At 37.0% G+C, this 16,483-nt stretch overlaps 1 protein-coding gene and 1 long non-coding RNA gene across 4 annotated transcripts in view; one reads left to right on the forward strand and one right to left on the reverse strand.

The window, feature by feature from the left end:
- ADAMTS19 (ADAM metallopeptidase with thrombospondin type 1 motif 19) overlaps positions 1–16,483 on the forward strand; it is a 155,846-nt gene that overhangs the window by 109,947 nt on the left and 29,416 nt on the right. For all 3 annotated transcript variants that reach the window (XM_075079693.1, XM_075079694.1, XM_075079697.1), the window contains 4 exons: positions 832–952; positions 3,366–3,446; positions 13,987–14,144; positions 14,963–15,116. In XM_075079693.1, coding sequence (XP_074935794.1) covers positions 832–952; positions 3,366–3,446; positions 13,987–14,144; positions 14,963–15,116 — 514 coding nt within the window. The remainder of the gene's footprint in view (positions 1–831; positions 953–3,365; positions 3,447–13,986; positions 14,145–14,962; positions 15,117–16,483) is intronic.
- Positions 1–16,483, reverse strand: part of LOC142050689 (uncharacterized) — a 655,132-nt gene that overhangs the window by 55,761 nt on the left and 582,888 nt on the right. The gene's annotated exons all lie outside the window — the stretch shown is intronic.

Genomic DNA, 16,483 nt, shown 5'->3' on the forward strand with positions numbered 1-16,483 from the left:
GCCTGGAGAAGAGAAGGCTCTGGGGAGACCTTATTGCAGCCTTCCAGTACTTAAAAAGGAACTATAGGAAGGATGGGGACAATATTTTTCGCAAGGCCTGTTGTGACAGGACAAGGGGTAATGGTTTTAAACTAAAGGAGGGTAGATTTAGGCTGCATATAAGGAACCAATTTTTTACAATGAGTGTGGTGAAACACTGGCCCGGGTAGCCCGGAGAGGTGGTAGATGCCCCATCCCTAGAAACATTCAAGGCTCTGAGCAAACTGGTCTAGTTGAAGATGTCCCTGCTTATTACAGGGGAGGCTGGACTGAATGACCTCTAAAGGCCTCTTCCAACCTAAACCATTCTATGATTCTATGATTCCCAGACATGTTCACATCCTATTCAAATGAGACATTAGGTTGTCGTTAGACAGCACTTTAGCATTGTAGGTGTGGCAAAGGACCTCCCATATTTTGACTAGAAAGTAGTAGAGTTGCACACATTGCAGTCGCTGAGCAGGAGCTCCTGTGGGGTGTGTGTTGCATAGTGGCTCAGAAGTGCCAGAGGTTCTGTGAGGAGGTGGGAACACAGTTGTGTTCCTCTTGGAGAGCAGCTGGTAGCGTTAGCCAAGAATATAGGAAGAGTGTATGCAACAATTTATATGTTGGAAATGGAGAAAATTAGTATGGAAGAGATCTCTGCACATGAACTGGTTCAACCCTCATCCTGAGCAGGGCTAGATCATGTTGATTAGGGTGTCTTGCAAAAGGGTGAGATGCCCACTATTAAAGGCAGGTTTATGAAAAACATGGCCTGTGTCTCAACAACTGTATTTTCTTCTCCCACAGAAATTTGGGTGCGATGGCATATTAGGATCTCTGGCTCGTGAAGATCATTGCGGTGTATGCAATGGTAATGGAAAGTCATGCAAAGTTATTAAAGGTGATTTTAACCATACCAGAGGAGCAGGTAAGTCTGTTTATTTCAAATACTCAGGACACCAGTAGCTGTTTGGTTACTTTGACCGTTGGGAATTTTAAAAAACTGTACTTCTTAAAATTATGTAGTTCCTCACAAAAACTTCAGATCTACTTTTTAAGATAAGAAGACATGTAAGATAAGAATGTGTGAGTATTTTTAAATTTAATTGTTGCAAAATTATTGCAAATTGTTTAAATTACAAAACTAAGGAATTATCTAATTTATCTTCCATTAAGACACACGTTATTTCATAGAAGAGCCTGATTTTTTAAAAAAACTGTGAAATAAAATTTGTATTTTTAGTAAAGAAATGAAGTGTAAATTTTTCATAGAATCATTTAGGTTGGAAAAGACCCTTCAGATCATCCTGTTCAATTGTAAGCATAGCGCTGCCATGTCCTCCCCTAAACCATGTCCCTAAGCACTATGTATACTCATCTTTTAAATACTGCCAGGGATGGTGACTCAACTGCTTCCCTGGGCAGCCTGTTCCAGGGTTTGATAACCCTTTTAGTGAAGAAATTTTTCCTAATATCCAATCTAAACATCCCCTGGCACAACTTGAGGTTGTTTCGTCCTATCACTTGCTACATGGGAAAAGAGACCAACACCCACCTCATTACAGTCTCCTTTCAGGTAGCTGTAAAGAGCAATAAGGTCTCCCTTCAGGCTCCTCTTCTCCAGACTAAACAACCCCAATTCCCTCAGCCCCTCTTCAGGGGACCTGTTCTCTAGACCCTTCACCAGCTTCATTGCTCTTCTTATAGTGTTGGGATTCATTTAGTGTTCTTCAAATAAGTATCCAAATTATGATATGTTACCTAGAGTAACACCATTAAACCAAGCTAGGCAGTGGGAGAACATAAAGCTGAATGTGTGAAGCAGTCATATCTTTATATTATTGTTTTATTCTAATAATAACTTATCTTAAAAAGCAAATAGGTTTTCTGATGCAGAATGAACATGAGATTTTCAAACACTGCTGTGATCTGTTCTTTGAATGAGAATAACTGACTGGCTCCAGCACAACAGTGTTGACAGAGTAGAGGATTGAAATCCTAATAATGTGTGCCATGCACCATGTATACCTTCTCTCCAGGAAAAGTCCTTTCTTTGAAACAGCGTTTGGCAAGCTGTTTTCAGCATTTGTTTGCCATTACACTTTCAGTTTTTTGAGTAGAAAATGTGCAGAATTTCAAGACAGTAAGTAAATCACATCAAAAACTACTGTAATTAGAAACAGCCAGTATGTCTTTGAAAAATCAAGGACTTCAGTGCATTACAGACTGAAGTACAGTACTTTAAGAAAAAGTTATGCATAGTCTTCAAATGTTTATGTCTGGCCCCTGCTTAAGCTGAAGTTAATGCAGAACAGAGATCCCAAAGCACAGATGAGTCTGGAGGACTACAAGATCAAAAACTACAAAGGTGGTGGCTGCTAATACAAATTACAATATATCAGCTCTCTTTTATAGCTAATGTGAATATCCACACTCTTTCAAGTTTATTCAGGGTTCTTTGACAGTCCATAATATTGTGGTATTGCCTTCTAAAGAAGTGCGTAAGTTATTTTCTCAAGAAGTTGGGATGTCAGAAATACTTAAAAAGTGTTATTATCTCTTAAGGGAATTAAAGTTAAATAACGCTGCTTTGCAGCAATTTGATTTTCATGTTTCATGATATTGGAAAGGTGTTGTAAATGTTTAGTATTTTGTTACAGAACATTACATAGCTGCGCAAAACAAAAGCCTGGTTTACTGTCCACTTTTTGAAGTTTGTCTGGATAATATGTTTTTATTTATTTATAACATTCCTGCTTGCACAGTGTTTTTCATCTGCATTGCCTTTTCACCCCTTTTTACTTAAAGCAAATTGCTCAACAGCATGTCTTAGTCCCACACTCTAAGGAAGCAATTGTTATGTAAAGCAAATAACTAATGAGTAGACTTCAAAACTAAAGTAGGGTTTGGATGTGTTAACACAAGAAAAGAGAGAGCACAAAACCCAAAAGCCAAACAGTGGGAGGATGTTTGATCTTTAGTGCTATATCATTTGTCTCTACACATTGAGTAAAGTTTGAATTCTGTTATGGTCATTTTGTGGTGAGGATGACACTGAACTACATGGCCAGAGACAACTTCATCTGTTCCAGTCCCAATCTTCCCAGCCTCACCAGTTCTTGTTATGCTTTACATTGCTATACTCTTTTAATTGTATGTCATGGTATATATATTACATATAATGCACAGCTTCATAGTTTGTTGCAACATTTGTGAGAACCCTCAAACCATTGCTATATAAATTATAACTAGTTATAAAATAGAGGAGGAGAAATGAAAAAACATACATGTACTTTTCTGTGCTTTTCTGTTTACCTTGGGACATCTGGCCTCATGTCTAGGTTATGTGGAAGCTTTGGTGATACCTGCAGGAGCAAGGAGAATCAAAGTTGTGGAAGAAAAACCAGCTCACAGTTATTTAGGTAAATGTCATATGTTTTAGTGTTCATGTCCTGTTTTGGTCAGCAATGAAGAGTGCTAGCTAAACATGCTTTTGTGATTAAAAAAAAAAAAATGGAAAAAAAATCTGTGAAAAATACTTCTAAAGAAGTTTTGCAGAATAACAAAATGAATCGTTATAGCACCAGTCTTCATATAGGTTTTATTTTGAACTTTTGTTTCATCTAATTTTATTTAGAGAATGTTTCAAAGAATGTATTCAGATGATTTAAGAAAAGTTCTGCATAACTTATCTTCAACATTTTCAAATTTTCATATAGAAAGTGCTAAAGAAAATACTTCACAGTAAAACTAGTGAAAAGAGTTTTATGCTGAAACGTGGAATAATTTGCGCTCAGCAAAAAAACCATGCTGACCAACAAAGTCAAACAAAAGTTCTAAAATTAAACTAAGAAAACAGAAAAGTATTTATTTGCATTATTTTGAGTTGTCTGAATGTTTTAATGGACAAACTTAATAACATTTTATTTTAGTTTAGTTTTAGCTTTTGCATTTCTATGAAATTGTCTTCATATATTAAAAAAAAGCTTTTCTCTTTTAATGAGTTCTAATGCTATCGTGTAGGAGAGTATAATTTGTTACTATTATTGTTACGGTGTTTAAGTGAATGTATGAAATATCACAATTGGTGCTGTTCCATGCACTGCTTAAGTTTATATTGAGAGAGACTTAGTTTGAGGACTAGGACAAAGAAATTAAAAATTCTCTGATTAGATCACTGTTCTTAGTTCTGCTCATAATACCTATACTAAGAAACTTTTTACCTGAGTGTTTTCAGTACTTCAGTTGAGAGAATGTTGAATATGGTGAATCTGAATTACAACAGCTTAAGTTTTCAGTGTGTGACTCTTGGTTTATTATAGGGTCTGCACCTGCCCTGTTAAGATATCACAGGAGATTTAGACATCTGGATTATCTCATTGCTCCCCAATGGACCATAGAGATGGATATGTAGAGTGTCAAATTGATAACTGAAATTTTATTGACAAATTTTCTAAATTTTCCAAGCCTTTTTTCCCCCTGTGTCTACTGTGTTAACATACATGGGCAACAGAAATACTGTTACTTTTTATTTTTAAAATAATGCAAAAATTAAATAAATGCTGGATTTGTATTTGGAGAAACTAATTCCTTTTTCATGACTAGCAAGCTGATTCATCCCTTACCTTACAAAAGGCAAAAAGACTGTCATGCTTTTTATGCCCATGAAATAATGTCAGTCATACTGCTTATTTTTGAAAGATACCCATTAGCACATAATTTGCTATTAATTGCTTGTCACTTTGATTTTACTTTTCTTCATTTCACTAATGTTGGTCTGAATGATGATCGGCCAGTATTTCATTGCAATATTTTTTTGTTAAGCCTCTATGGGGAAGCAGGAACTGGTCTGCTACAGTATTTTGAATAAAACTTGTGTTGTTGGACTTTTTTTTTCTCTTTTTTACTAATGAATGGTATTTAAACTTTCTTCACTTAAAGGAGATTTATTCTGAAATCATAACAATCTGAACTGGAGTAACATTTTGAATAGGGACATTTTTGAATAGGAGTAACGTATTGAAAGTTTTGGGGAGAAGGCATAAATCTTTCACTTTAGAAACAATATTCCTCAAAATACTGTGATTTAGAATATGAAATGCAATACATATTAAATTCTCATGTGTTTCTGATTTGTTTTCTATCTTTATGTTTCTGTATGCTAATTCTATGTTGCATAGTACTTTGCTCTCTGCAATTCTGTACTTGAGATGAGTCAATACAGGCCAACACTATTTCTGTTTTGCTAATTGTCATATACATTTATTGTCATATACACATTTAAGGATAAATAATATAGCTCCTCATATAATTAATAATTGTATAATTAGGGATATAGCTGTAAACACAATTTAATCCAGTGTACACTAAGAGCTGTGTCTTACAAAGTAGAAGCTGTTTTAAACTGAGGGAAGATTTGATCCCAGTTGTACAACACAGCTCAAATACAGAGGTAGTAAAAATGAAACGCCTGTCTGTGGATTTACTTTATGGTCAGAAAGCAGAATCACTATGATCTGGAAGCGGCGATGATGTTGCTGAAGTGATTAATAAAAATGGAGCCCATGTCATTAGCATCACTGGGTGATTGTGCCATTGAAGCAGATCTTCAGAGGAGTTCTTACTGAACACTTCAGATATCCTCTTTATCTGAGATATATCAACACACACCACAGTAACAGGAGCTCTGGCATCCTATGAGAAAAGATAAGGTAGAACTTGCAACTGCATTTACTGAGTTGCTGGATCTGTTGAGGTCTGTCGTGTCTCTTCTCCTCTAAGGGGAGATAGGAGCAGTGATATAGCAAAACATTAGGTATTCCTCCCTGCTGAAGTTATATGAGAAAATGCAGAAGAGAATGTGAGTCTTCTTTCATCAGTAGAGTATTCAAGAATAGGAATTATTTGTAGCAGTATTGGGGGGGGGGAGGGGGGGAAAGTGTTTATCTGAGACTCTTTCCTAAAGCATATACTTATTAATTTTGGAATTAGAATGCATTATTTTAAGAAAGAACTTTGAGATTTATTTTTAAAGAATAAACTAGCAGTGATAACCTGGTCTGCTTATAACCATGTTGACATGAGACTTGGTTCATTGTCAGTGACTTTAAAAAATTTTTGTAAGAACAGCTATAAGAAACTTGTTTCAACTGTTATCTAGATTCCTGTGGTCTAAGATAATTCCTTTTCTGGCGCTAAATTTTCATATATATTTGGCAGAAGTTAAAAGTCTTTTTGAAAAAAAAAAATTTAATGTAGGATACAAAAACGAAGTTTACAGTATTTTTGTATAAGAGACACCAGGCTTTGAGATTAGAGAGCTCATTCATGTAACACCTTTATAATGACATGACAGGTCCAGACCCCGTAATGAATTAATAAGATCAGTTAATGATATATAACTCTACAGACAACAGTGACTTACAATCTAAAACCTGAAATTTTTCTGTGCTAATTGGAAATGAGAGGTTATTTGTTTTCACCTGAACTAAAGAAGCAGATTAGCTATATCATTATTCTCAAATATGTGATCAAGCTGCTTCAGGGATATAGACCCATTGGACGTGCAACTTAACACCACATGACATTGTAATTGCCAGTTCTCTTATAGGTATCAAATTCATAGGTGTGCTGTGTTCCTGACTGATTTTCTTTATGAAGTATGTTTCCCGGTTAAAAAAAAAAAGCATGTTGTACCATATTTTGGGTGTGGGAAAGCAGATGGTGTCTGTCAAATAATACAAAATTTTGAATCCCTCATTTCTGACAATGCTAATAGTTTTAAAATACCTTGGGCCAAATTCTTAGAGTGTATAATTTCTAATTTCAAGTGAAGCCAGTTGAGGACCTGGTCCCATAGCAGAGACCAGAGTCCACTTAGACTAAGGATGGTTTCCTTTCATATATAGAGGGCCACAGAAGATGGTTAATAAGTAACACCTTTTGAAAACATTTTGCATCAAGATGAAACAAATGCCCTCTATATAAAAAGTATTTAATTTGCAGAGCTGCCTTTGAAAAGCAGCAGTGAACAGATTGAGAGCTTATGGGTAAAAATCAGGGACCAACCCAACAAAGGAAACTTTGTGGCTGTCTGACCAAGGGGAGCCTGTTGATGAAGCATTCTTACTTCAACTACAGGAAACATCATGCTTGCAGGCTCTAATCCTGTTTGGGGACTTCAGTAACTTTACATCTTCTGAGAAAACAGCACAGCAAGCTGTAAGCAGTCCAGGAGACTCTTGGAGTGCATCAGGGATAATTATTTAATCCAGGTGGTAGACAGCCCAGCCAGAGAAACAGCATTACTGGATCTTTTTGGTTGCCTACCAACACATACGAACTGTTCAGAGAGGTCACGATTGGTGATCTGCAGCCTGAGCTGCAGTGATCATGCCCAGGTGGAACTCGTGACCTTGAGGGATATGAGCCAGGTGAAGACTAATGCCAGGACCGTGAATGTTAGGAGAGCAAACTTTCGGTTATTTAAGGAATTAGCAGATTAGACCACCTGGGAAACTGCCCTCAGGGATAAAGGAGTTCTGACAGAGCTGGCAGCTCTTTAAGGACATTTTTCCTAGATCACAGGATCCCACAATTCCCACTAGGCAAGGAAGGCACAAGACCGGCATGGCTGAGTAGGCATCTCCTGGTCAAACTAAACTGTAAGAAGGAAATGCATCGGCAGTAAAGCCAGGGACTCATATCCTGGGAAGTACATGGGGACACTGCCCAGATGCATAGGAATGTGATTAGGAAAGCTAGGGGACAGTCAGAGCTGAATTTGGCAAGGAATGAGAAGAATAATAAGGTCTTCTACAGGTACGTTAGTCAGAAAAGGAAGAATAAAGAAAATGTACATACACACACCTACACGCACCCTGATAAATAAGACAGAAGGCTGAGGTAGTCAACAAGTTTTTGCCTCATTTTCAATGATAGACACTCTTCCTACATCTCTCAAGTCCCTGAATGTCAAGGCAGGGACTGGTGGAATGAAGTCACTCCCATCATAGATCAGGTTTGAGACCACCTGAGGAATCTGAACATACACAAGTCCATGGGACTCAATGAAATGCATCCAAGGATCCTGAGGGAAATGGCTGATGTAATTGTGAAGCCACACTCAAGCATATTTGAAAAGTCCTGGCAGTCAGGTGAAGTCCCCAGCAACTGGAAAAAGGAATATTTCACCATTTTTAAAAAAGGTAAAACAGAGGACCCTGGGAACTACTGACCACTCAGCTTTACCTCAGTGCCCAGTACAATCATGCAACAGATCCTGCTGGAAGTTATGTCAAAACGTATGAAAGACAGGCATGATTAGAAACAGTCAGCATGGCTTCACTGAGGGCAAATCATGCCTAACTAATCTAGTGGCCTTCTGTGATGTAGTGCCTGCATCAGTGGACAAGGGAAGAGCAACTGATGTCGTCTACCTTGACTTCTGTAAGGCCTTTGATGTGGTCCCCCACAACATTCTTGCTGCTAAATCAGAGACAGATGTGTTTGATGGATGGACTGTTAGATGAATATTGAGTTGCGGGTAGCCGCATCCAAAGAGTTTCAGTCAATGGCTCCATGACCAAGTGGAAACTGTAATGAGTGGTGTCTCTCAAGGGTCCATACTGGGACCAATGCTATTTAGTATTTTCTTCAGTGACATAGTGGGATTGACCACACCATCAGGAAGTTTGCAGATGACATCAAGCTGAGTGGTGCCGTTGATTCCCTTGAGGGAAGGCTTGCCAACCAGAGGCACCTTGAGAGGCTCAAGGAATGGGCCCATGTCGACCTCAGGAAGTTGAACAAGGACAAGTGCAAGGTCCTGCACCTGGGCCAGGACAATCCTTAATATCAACCTAGAATGGGTGGTGAGTTGATTGAAAGCCCTGTGGAGAAAGACTTCAGGATACTGTTGGATGAAAAAATGTACATGAGGCAACAAATGTGTCCTTACAGCATAGAAAGCCAGTCGTATCCTGGGCTGCATAAAAATAAGTGTGGCCATCAGGTCAAGGAAGGTGATTGTCCCCCTTTACTCCACTCTTCTGAGACCCTCCATGGAGTACCGCATCCAGCTCTGGTGTCCCCAGCACAAGAAAGACATGGACCTGTTGGAGCAGGTCCAGAGGAGGGCCACAAAAATGATCAGAGGGCTGGAATACTTCTCCTATCAAGACAGGCTGAAAGAGTTGGAGTTGTTCAGCCTGGAGAAGAGAAAGCTTTGGGGAGACCTTATTTTGGCCTTTCAGTATGTGAAGGGGACTTACACAAAAACAGAGAGACTTTTTACCATGATCTCTGGTGACAGGACAAGGGGCAATGCTTTCAAATGAAAAGGGGGTAGAGATTTAGATTAGGTATAAGAAAGTTAATTTTTACAATGAGAGTGGTGAGATGCTGGAACAGGTTGCCCAAGAAATAGTGGATACATCCCTGGAAGTGTCCAAGGTCAGGTTGGATGGTGCTGTGAGCATCCTGATCTAGTGAAAGACGTCTTTGCCCATGGCAGGGGGTTTGAACAAGAGGATCTTTAGATGTCCCTTCCAACCCAAATCTTTCTATGGTTGTATGAAATACGCATTCTTTAGCATTTGTGATTAAGTTGCTATCTTTGAAAGCTGTCAGCAATGCATTTGTACTGTAGTTTGTAACAACAAAAACTAAGCAGACAATTTCCAGGAAGTCTTGTGTGAGTTTGAATTATTATCCAGACAGATAAGATTGTATTTTTGCATATACACATTTTAATGTATGTCAGGTTTCTTTCTAGAAATAAATGTTCCTTGTCTATGTAGAATGATGGAACAGCCATAGATATGTATATATGTACATACGTATACATATATCTACACCCTTCATTAAATATTCCCATACAATTGTATCTGATACTGAGGGAACTTGTGTTGTTGTTCTGTAAAATAAAAGTGATTAAGGAACTGTAAATAGGTCATCAAAACTATGACTAAAAACATGTAACTAAGAAAATAGGCAGACAGATCAGGAATCAATTTCTGTTTTAAAATTAATTTTATATGTGAACATTGCAGCACAGCAAGCGAAAGTAGTGCTTAGTAATTTTAAGCAGTCTAGCACTTACTTCTAAACATAGTCTTAAAAGTCCTTGATTTTCATTAGATTACATATATGCCTTTAGGTGAGTTACTTTTAAATTGGTGCCTTTATTACTGTTTAACATGGAATGATTGGTACAGTGTAACAGAAATAAGCTGGACACCTTGATTATTCCTTTCTATTTTCAAGAGTTATTGTGGGAAAATACAAGCAGTCTCTTTTTTTATATGAACTATGTTTGTTGTCCCATCATGTCAAAACATGCATGTTGCCTTCCCTGTTACCAGTTTCTCATTGTAATAGCAGTAATGACCTTAACACAAGGATTTTCTGGATGCTAATGACCAGTCGGGGTTAATTAGTTGAGGTGATGCTAAAATGCTATCAATGGCTTCTAGCAACATGTAGACCAGAGAATATGGCACATAATTTGATAGTTACTGCTTATAAAACAGAATAGCACCTGTGAGCTTGTGTTGCTTATTCATTGGTTTAATTCACACATGAATACAAGAGAGATGTTTACAATTACATTTGTTATTCCAAAAAAAACCCCACTTGCCATTTAGTAAATATTGATCATGCGTAACAATACTTAAAAATGAATGGTAGAAATATTATTTTCTAAATACAACAAAAATGTGTATGGAAAACAGTTCAGCAAGGACAGTGACATTTGTATCTGTGAGTTTCTCCATATTAGATTTTTCCACTCTAATCTGGGCATATTAGTAATAGCTGTTAAGTGCCTTAACTATAGCCCTGACTGATTGGTTTTAAAATAAATATTTAATTGCTGGAATATGTCATAAAAATTTTTCTGGAATGTACGAAGAAGATATTCTGTTGGTAACATTTGACAATCTGCTGCATGCCCACTTGATAGCTTTTTTCTCTTGTTTGTTTCTCTTCTCTTACTTTAGTTTCCTTAACGTCGAAACAACAATTAGGAAAAGACTGAAGAAGCAGCAACTGAAGGAAAGTTTGCTGCAGATTATAATATCAGGGCTGATCTTTAGTTAATTTGGAGAAAACAGCAAGGAATTATCAACTTGTGACCTTGTAGAAGAAAGGCAATGTTGTATAGAATTTCTTCTTATAATAAGAGATACTATCTATTGAACGGTGTGTGTCCTGTGTGGTACTACGAACGGAAAACTTAGTTGATGTCAGCATCTTTAAGTATCTTCCTGTTTAATAAAAAGTTGGAAAAAATACTTTAAATGTAAAGACAAAATAATGTAAATAGTTTAAACAGAAACATTAACATGTTATGCCAAATTATGTGTATCTTGATGAGTTGTAGTGACACCATATATGTAAGGTCAAGTCAGAATTTTGTTCCTTGTGGGATGATACATCAAAATTTTCAAAAAGTTACTCAAATATCAAATCTTAATGTTCTTAAGATGGCTTGAAGGGAACACATGATAACCTGAATGGAAGTAAGACAATGACTTCCTTGACAAAAGAGATCAGCAGAGGTACTCTCATTTAGAATTGAATTTCAGATATTTTTTGTATTTGTCAATTTTCTTGAGAAAAATAGGAGTCAGACAAAATGACATTGTTTTAGTACTTTTCTTTAGCGTGACTAAATTCTGTACAGAACAAAAGGCAAAATTCACAATTCACAAAGATGTCAACTTCCCTCTTATTTTGGTACAAATGCCTTTTTTCTTCATCTCTCCGTAAAGTGTGGCAATATCGACTTAAGAAAACATTTAAAAGTTAATTCAGCACTACTGTTTTGCAATAGTACTTTAGTTTTCTGTAGAAAACAATAAAAGGATCAGTAAGCACAGATTTACCAAGTGGAGGACCAGGACCAGGGCACTGTTGCTCCCCACTGAACACTGGGAGGTGTAATATCTGAACTGTGAAATGTTACATCTCTATGGCTGTGTAGCCTCTTTCACCTCATTAAAATAGGAAGAGTGTGTATCCCTGGTACAGTAATTAAAAAATACATTGCAGTCATCACCATCACTTAATTGTCATTGTGATGATAGCTAATTTATGCTCTGCAGAGATGCACTTGTAATTAGCTGCCTTGTTTAGCACTGGAATTTGGGTCTTGGTCACAGTTGCAGTAGGTTTTCCCAGTCTGAGTTTTCTTTGTTTGTCTTTTTAGTTGTAGATGTACTGCACAATTTGTTTTATAGCCTGAGAGAGGATACACTTGTATGCTGAATTTTCTTCCTGTATTGCATTTATTTGTACAGGAAATCTTCCTTTATTGAAAGCTAGGCAGATTGGGAGTACATGTGTGGTGGAACAAAACTCAAGTAAACTTGCTTACAATATGGGGTGTGAGAGAGTCAAGAACAGAAGCTGGACTGCCTGAATCCAAGCCTAAATTTTAGGCTTGAGGGTACCGTTTCTTACTTTGTCTATCCCCAGTGGCTCAAGTGGGGAATCTGAAAGCAGAAAATGCAAGATCTGGTATATTTCCATATTCTGGGGCCAGGATTTCAGTCCCCTGCACATGTCTGCATTGTGTGGCACACACATTCATTTTAAAGACAAGACAAACGATGCAAACTCCTCTGCTCTCCAGGGAGAAGATACTGCTCCATCTGAGCAGCATGACCCGACTGGACCTCTGCGCTTTCAAGTGCATTATTTTGTTTCTCCACTGGGAAGAGGATTGAATCCTACAGCTTAAAACCTAAATGGAACTTAATTACCATTAATAATAGAATGTTTAAACCTAAACGACCAATTTTTAATCTTGTAAAATCACTGGTTATTTTTAGTACAGGTTTGTTCTACAGGATTAATGGATTTCATAGTCTTAACATTAACAGTGCTGCAGTGGTACACATCAGTGGTGTCTTACGCAATTGTATTTTCTGCCAGTCCATAGACCTGTTGCCATTGTTTCCCATAGAAACAAAACATAACAGTATAAATATGAATAGGAGAGAAGATGATTACAGGAGTGACTCACATTAACTTACAACTTTAAAAAAGAAATGTTGGACAAGGCTTAAACTGTTGAGGTTCTCTTACAACAGTCTGATGCCAAACATGCAATTTCAATGAAGAGGAATGTGTAAAATTTCTTGTCCAGAAGGTGACTTCAAGTATATTCTACTTCACATGATTATTTCAGACCTGATCTGAAGAAAATAAAATAAAATAAAGGAAAAAAAATATTACATGTCCTTTGCAGAAAAACCTATTCACTTTACTACAGCAAACTAATGCAAAATCCTGTGTTCTCAATGTATGAAATATATCTTACCTGACTTGATGATGCATTTCAATATAAATTAGGCCAACAAGAGGAATGATTCAGCCAAAAGGAGCAAGTTTTTCTTATTTGTTAGAAGCCTCAAATTATGTGGTGAAAGTGTATAAAATAGGTGTTTAGGTAGGATGACAGTAGTATTGTAAGGTGGAGAAAAAGGCAAATGTGGTTATTAGAGGGGGAAGAATTCTGAACTAGAACTTTTCTGAAGTTTTAGCCTAATTCCACAAAATTTGAAGAGCATCTTGTGCAAATTTTGTTTCCCATGCCTTTATGGATTATAGAAATGACCACCTAGGAATAGAGAATGGTTGCCTTTGCCTTAAATTAGTACAGTAATCAAATCGTGAATTATGCTGGAGCCTGTCAGTCTCTCTAGGCATTAACACCCTGATGTTAACTTCAAGCAATGTTAAACAGACATGGTTTTGCCAAACATTCCTTCCAGAAAGTGTTTCTGAAGTGTGTTCCAATTGAACTCATGTATAGTAGGACCCATAAATAACTTTGCAAACAGAGTTATGTGATTTCACCTACTTGTTAAATTATCCAAACAGGAAGTGAAAGAAGGCCCAAATCACTACTGAACAGACACCTTTTATATTGGTCTTTTTTCATATATTTTGCAGCTCTTCGAGATGCTGGGAAACAGTCGATCAATAGTGACTGGAAGATAGAGCATTCAGGAACATTCAATATTGCTGGGACCACTGTCCATTATGTTCGGAGAGGTCTCTGGGAGAAAATATCAGCCAAAGGTCCCACAACATCACCTTTACATTTACTGGTATGACAGTATGGATTGGGGTTTTTTTACCTCATTCCTATCATATAGCATGGTAACTAATATTTCGTTCCAGGCTCCTGAAGATAATGAGATCTATGTAAGATATACCTGCTTGTGTATATATACCCACACCTGCTTATATATATAGATCTTTCAGCCTACTTCTAAAAAAAAATGCATTTAAATCCAAGAATAATCTTTACATTGTTGAGGCAGGATGGAAGGTCTCAGCATTCCTACAACATCATAAAAATTTGATGTGCTGCTTAAGAAGAGAGATTCAGATTAATGTCAGATGTTTTTATCCTGGCTGAACATAGCACAGCATTGCCATTTCAGGATTGCAGTCACCAAATTCTCCATTAAGAAGTAGAGTTTTGATGCATTTCAGTGTAGGGGAGGAAATGTTTATAGCCATCAGAAAGAAGGAGGGAGAGATGGTGAGGAAGTACTTCAAATGCAAGAAGCTGGCTGATATAGCTAAAATAGTTTTAGATCTGATGCATCTAGGAAAGGCCTCCTCTATTTAAGAGCACTGAAATCAGAGGACATAATCGTCCTCCAGATTTCTGGTGAATTTTGTTTGTGTATTTCACATGGAGGGCTTTTTGACCTTTATGATAATTATAATAGGTTTTTTCATTGCCTTCATTTGGGTACTCCCATTAATTTCTTCTACAAAATCTATCAGGGGATGAATGGCTACAGACCATTAAGTCTTCCTGTCATGCTCTTCAAGATGATCTCCTCACCGTTCGGTGTTCGTCTTCCACAGTGTCTGTGTACATAGGTCGGTTTTCCTTCTCCGTATCTTGTAGGTGCTGCTCTTCCAGGACCAGAGCTATGGTCTACACTATGAATACACAATCCCACTGGATCCTCTTCCTGAGAATCAGAGCTCTAAAGTACCAGAGCCTCTTTTCATGTGGACTCATTCTGGCTGGGAAGACTGTGATGCTGTATGTGGAGGAGGTAAAATAAAAGAAAGATGTACAAACACACATACACATATATATTAAAAATATATATGTATATATAATATGTACATACATACACAATACATATATGTGTGTGTATACAATATGTGTAAATTTGTATATGCACTCTGTGTGTGTGTGTATATATGTCTCAATAAAAACACATGATGCATTAATATTTAAGATTCTGATGGTCAGTGTTGTGTATTTAATAGCAATATCCTCATTGCAGCTTGTATGATTCCACATAATGGTGGACATATTTCAGCCTCATGCTTCCTGATTATGTTAAAAGAATTTTGATAACTCTAGGAAAAGCTTAAAACTAAAGTAAGTAGAAAAAGATAGTGAAGTAGGAAAGGAACAAAATCTAGATTAACAAAGGAAATTCAGGACACAGTTTCCAAGAAGAAATACAAGTGCAAGAGCTAGAACAAGAATAGAAAGTTCATATGCATTCCATTCTGTATTTGGAACTATTGAAGATAAATGATCTGTAAAAGACATTGCAAACTACAGAAAAGCTGAACCCCAATCTCAGATCAAATATGTACAGTTAGTACCATGAGTTGAGGATGATCCAGAAACATATGGAACAAATATTACAACAGCAGATATTAGCATGCTGATGTGATATTTTTCCTATGTTTATGTTTATAAACCATAAAAAAATGTGAATTTGGAAGAACAAAATACAGAAACAAAAACAAATATTGGAACTTGACCAGTATTGCTGTAACAAAATCATGTAAAATTGCAGTTTAGAAGCTGGTTATTCAAATAGGTAGTTACACTGAAGAACCACTTCAGAGTTTTTTTAATGAATGCAACCTATAAAGAACTGTTCATACCTTGTGCAATTAGTCAGATCAATACTGTGAATACTGTATTGATTTTTGATACCTGTCTTCCCTGCTTACAAACTTGACAGCCATGGTTGCTCTGATCAGCAGTTCTGAAAACTGCTGTGCACCTTGTGAATCACTAAGAAGGCCTGGAAATGCTTTACTTTCTCATTACAGCAGCATAAGGAACACAGTGTTCTAGCTCCTTCGACTCTGTGAACAATCCTGGTGTCATGACAGATTACTGTAGTTTCCATAAACATGCTTTTTGTGGTTTGGTAAGAAAGCTTCTTCCCTGAAGGTATTTTGTACGTGGTGCTAGTAGCATCCTCTGTTTCCTAGTAGTGCATTCCTATTCATGCTTTTTACAGTTTCCTGAGGTATTTTTCGAATTATTGTAATGCTACCACAATCTATCATTATTGCCACAAATATTTCTAGGGTTACCTATCATTTGGAGAAGGTAAAATGCAGTATGTCGGTAATTTATTCTACATTAATGCTTAAATAAATATTT

The sequence above is a fragment of the Phalacrocorax aristotelis genome, chromosome Z, assembly GCF_949628215.1.
Source record: "Phalacrocorax aristotelis chromosome Z, bGulAri2.1, whole genome shotgun sequence".
Classification (NCBI taxonomy): domain Eukaryota; kingdom Metazoa; phylum Chordata; class Aves; order Suliformes; family Phalacrocoracidae; genus Phalacrocorax; species Phalacrocorax aristotelis.